At 38.6% G+C, this 4,359-nt stretch overlaps 1 protein-coding gene across 4 annotated transcripts in view; it reads right to left on the bottom strand.

The window, feature by feature from the left end:
• Positions 1–16: 16 nt before the first annotated feature.
• The window catches only part of LOC107681652 (TSC22 domain family protein 4-like), an 18,250-nt gene continuing 13,907 nt past the window's right edge, over positions 17–4,359 (bottom strand). For all 4 annotated transcript variants that reach the window (XM_016477966.1, XM_016477968.1, XM_016477970.1 and 1 more), the window contains 2 exons: positions 668–719; positions 17–400 (listed from right to left, as the gene is read on the bottom strand). In XM_016477966.1, the coding sequence (XP_016333452.1) occupies positions 260–400; positions 668–719 (193 nt within the window). In that variant the 3' untranslated portion in view covers positions 17–259. The remainder of the gene's footprint in view (positions 401–667; positions 720–4,359) is intronic.

Below are 4,359 nucleotides of genomic sequence, written 5' to 3'. Positions count from 1 at the left end.
CAGTCCTGGTTTAACCATGGCAACATAAAGAGACTCATTAACCTAGTTGTGTGAGCAGTGCTTTCACAAACACACACACACACACACACACACACTGGCAGTAATAAATATAGGCACTGTTTAGGGCGTCATCAACATTATTGAATAATTTCTTGATTAGTTGTTACTGCGTTTTAAGGCACTCATCGCTCAATACTGCACACGTTTAACCGTTCCATCCCTTTTCACGCTGAACTACATCTCCCATGATGCACTTGGCTCAGTCTCTGTCCCGGAGCGCTCGCAGGATGTAGTTTTCTCTCTCCAGCTCAGCGTTTCTCTCCGACAGCTCTTTGATCTGCTCTCTCAGCACCTCCACCTCCTCTCGAACCGCCAGCATCAGGTGAGACTTCACCAGGTCCTGCAGACACACACACATCTCATCAGAGCACGCATTCCTGGGGATTCGAACCCGGGACCCTGGTGTCGCGAGCGCTGCCATCTACTGCTTAAGCTGCACATTATATTGTGAATACACACACACACACACACACACACATTACAGCAGTCACACTCAAACACACTTTAACAGAAGTTAAACCGTCAAACGTATTTAAATTACTACTACAACAAAGACGATATCTGTATTCTCTGTGATTATTATTATTATTATTCTGAATGTTCTCACCATGGCTTGCTCTATCTTGTTGTCGATGGCGATCATGCTGCTGTTAGTTCCGCTGTGAGAGTTGAACAGAAAAGAACTTTCATTAATTACTTCGATAATCAAGTATATAAACCGTCAACTCACTGATTCAGCACAAACGATTCAAACACAAAATAAAACAATCATTAGCTGGGTCTGCAAAACTTTTGCGATGTTTTATAAATGTCGATAAAAAACCTATTGCGAATTGACAGCATTTCCGTTAACCGATGTTATACGAATAAAACAATTTTTTTCCTCTCGCGACAAGTAATGTCTCTGAAACGCGATGGCCATGTCGGAGCTGTAACGCAGTGTAAATAAGGAGAAAATCCCCTCATACTTCAGATGTATGAGGTGTTTCTGAAAGAATGATCATGTGACTTTCATGTACGCCAGGTGACCTGTGAAAGCAAAAAAAAAAAAAAAAAAAACTTTTCCATTGCAGTTTTGCTAAATAATCCTTTTTTGAATTGCCTGATAAACCACCTCATGTGAGCTTAAAAACTTTTTTTGTGATATATGGTAGTTTTTGCGAAATTGACGTGTTTCCATTAGGCGTATTTTCAATTCACACTATGCTTACTATGCTGTTTCCATGTAGTTTCTAGATTATTTCTAGACAGTTGCTATGCTGTTTCCATGTAGTTTCTAGATTATTTCTAGACAGTTGCTATGCTGTTTCCATGTAGTTTCTAGATTATTTCTAGACAGTTGCTATGCTGTTTCCATGTAGTTTCTAGATTATTTCTAGACAGTTGCTATGCTGTTTCCAGGCAGTTTCTAGATTATTTCTAGACAGTTGCTATGCTGTTTCTAGGTAGTTTCTAGATTATTTCTAGACAGTTGCTATGCTGTTTCCAGGCAGTTTCTAGATTATTTCTAGACAGTTGCTATGCTGTTTCTAGGTAGTTTCTAGATTATTTCTAGACAGTTGCTATGCTGTTTCTAGGTAGTTTCTAGATTATTTCTAGACAGTTGCTATGCTGTTTCTAGGTAGTTTCTAGATTATTTCTAGACAGTTGCTATGCTGTTTCTAGGTAGTTTCTAGATTATTTCTAGACAGTTGCTATGCTGTTTCCAGGCAGTTTCTAGATTATTTCTAGACAGTTGCTATGCTGTTTCCAGGCAGTTTCTAGATTATTTCTAGACAGTTGCTATGCTGTTTCCAGGCAGTTTCTAGATTATTTCTAGACAGTTGCTATGCTGTTTCCAGGCAGTTTCTAGATTATTTCTAGACAGTTGCTATGCTGTTTCCATGTAGTTTCTAGATTATTTCTAGACAGTTGCTATGCTGTTTCCACGCAGTTTCTAGATTGTTTCCAGGCAGTTTCTAGATTATTTCTACACAGTTGCTATGCTGTTTCTAGATGGTTTCCAAGGAGTTTCTTGGCTATGTCTAGGCGGTTACTATGCTGATTCTAGGTAGTTTCTAGATTATTTCTAGACAGTTGCTATGCTGTTTCTAGATGGTTTCTAAGCAGTTTCTTGGCTATGTCTAGGCAGTTACTATGCTGTTTCTAGGTAGCTTCTAAGCTGTTACTAGTTAGTTTTTGGGCTGTTTCTAGGCTTTAACTCCTCCGGTGTCTCGCACTCGTTCTCCTGCGTGGGGGCGTGGCCTATGAACCACAGCTGAGGGGGCGGGGCTCAGCGAGGAGGGGCGGGGCTCCGAGGTCAGGCTTGTTTTCTCGTTCTCTCTTTGTGTTTGTTTACACGGAGGGAGTGACAGAGGACGAGGCTGTTTTTTGCTTTCGAAAATGGACACCATCTTGCGTACGTTGACAAACATGGAGAAGATCACACGCAAACACATGGAGAGGAAGCGCAATCATAGTTGACTTCACACGCCGTCAGGGAGAGTCATTGTGTAATTGTTTCCTCCGACCCCATTCAGAAACATCCGGGCAGGATCTGACTCATTCACCAAAACGAAACACTCGCATCAGCAGAACAAGAGCGAGATTTACTGTGGCGCAGGACGAACAGTCATTTTTAGACGCCGCTGTCCGTCATCAGCTGTTGTCTAACATCTAAATGTTAGATGAAAAACTTAAACCAGATGAAAATTAGAAATGTTGCCTTGGCAAATAATTGAAATAAATGTAAGTTACAGCACTAAAACGACTAGCTAGACCTTAAAATGAATCAAAATAAATTCAATTCAAATAGTTATATAAGAATCAGAGTGACTGTATTAAATTTTAAACTTCATACAAGTAATAAAACTAAACTTGAAAACAGCAATGCACTCATTATCATTAACTAAAACCAAAGTTTAAACTATTTAGGTTTTTTTGTTGTCGCTGTTAATTGAAATGAAATTAGATCAAATATAAATATTAAATGAAAAACTTTAAATATTGCTTGTCAACTTGTCAGCTAACTAAATTGCACTGCAAATAAATAAAAACTTAATAAAAAAATTAATTTCAATACTAATATTTAAATTTCACACTTTGTACATTTAATACATGTAATACATGAGTTGAAAACAGCAATGCACTCAGGGTTATTATTATTAAATAAAACTAAAGCTAAAACTAATAAAAAAAAGCATTTCTGTTAATAGAAATAAAGCTGGAATTATAATCAAATATAAATATTAGATGAACAATCAGAAATGAAAATGAGAAATGTTGCCTTGGCAACTAATTGAAATACGTTGAAGCACTAAATTACTGACTAGAAAATAAATAAAAACTAACACCAAGTTAAAACTAATTATATAAAAAAAAAAGCACATGAATTACTAAAAATGCAACTAAATTAAAGGCAATTTGAAATATGAATGAAACTACAATAGTATATAAATAATACTAAGCTAAAACCGGATGCAATTAAAATGGACTACAAAAAAGACAAGAAAATGCACTGCAGAGAACGAACTGAGAACCGTTCATTTCACAAAAAAATGCAGTGAAGTTACTAGCGTCCTCGAGTCTTGGTGAGACCTCAGTGACGTTCCTTCAGTTCCTTCATCACGAGACGCTCGCCGGCTTCTGAACTGTAATCCGTCAATCCCAGAAATCCCAGCAGCAGCGGATGGATTAGAGTAATCTGGGGTGAAAGTCCACCTGTCTGAGCCAGATCTCCAGTCTCGGGACGCGAGTGTGTGTGTGTGTGTGTAAACATGCAGAGTCAAACACACACACATCAACAGTGCACTCTTTGATTCTGTTCTCCGCCCACTGTCCTCCGCAGCCAATCACGGCTCGCGCTGGGATTCTAGGCCCGCCCACACAGATTCCAGCATTCCACACTCCACCCACTCCATCTGATATATCACACACAAACACAGACCGCATCCGTGTTCACACACCCAGTTCACCGTAATACTAGTCAGATTTAGTTTTTATTATCTGGAGCACAAAACCAGTCATAAGGGTCAGTTTGTGAAATTGAGATTTATAGATCAGCTGAAAGCTGGATAAATGAGCTTGTTGCATGTTTATGTGGTTTATGAGGACACAAATTTGTATAATGACATGGGTATGACATAGGTATTACAACGAGAAGGTGCTTTATGAGGACATTTTGAGTGTCCCCGTAATTGAAAAGGCTTATAAATCATTCAGAATGAAGTTTTTTGAAAATCTAAGAATGCACAAAGTTTCCTGTAAGGGGTAGGTTTAGGGGTAGGGTTGGTGTAGGGCAATAGCACATACAGTTTGTAC

Source organism: Sinocyclocheilus anshuiensis, unplaced genomic scaffold, assembly GCF_001515605.1.
Source record: "Sinocyclocheilus anshuiensis isolate Anshui unplaced genomic scaffold, SAMN03320099.WGS_v1.1 scaffold2678, whole genome shotgun sequence".
In the NCBI taxonomy this organism is placed as follows: Eukaryota; Metazoa; Chordata; class Actinopteri; order Cypriniformes; family Cyprinidae; genus Sinocyclocheilus; species Sinocyclocheilus anshuiensis.
Note: the sequence above shows the minus strand (reverse complement) of the source record. Positions and strands in the feature narration are given on the sequence as shown.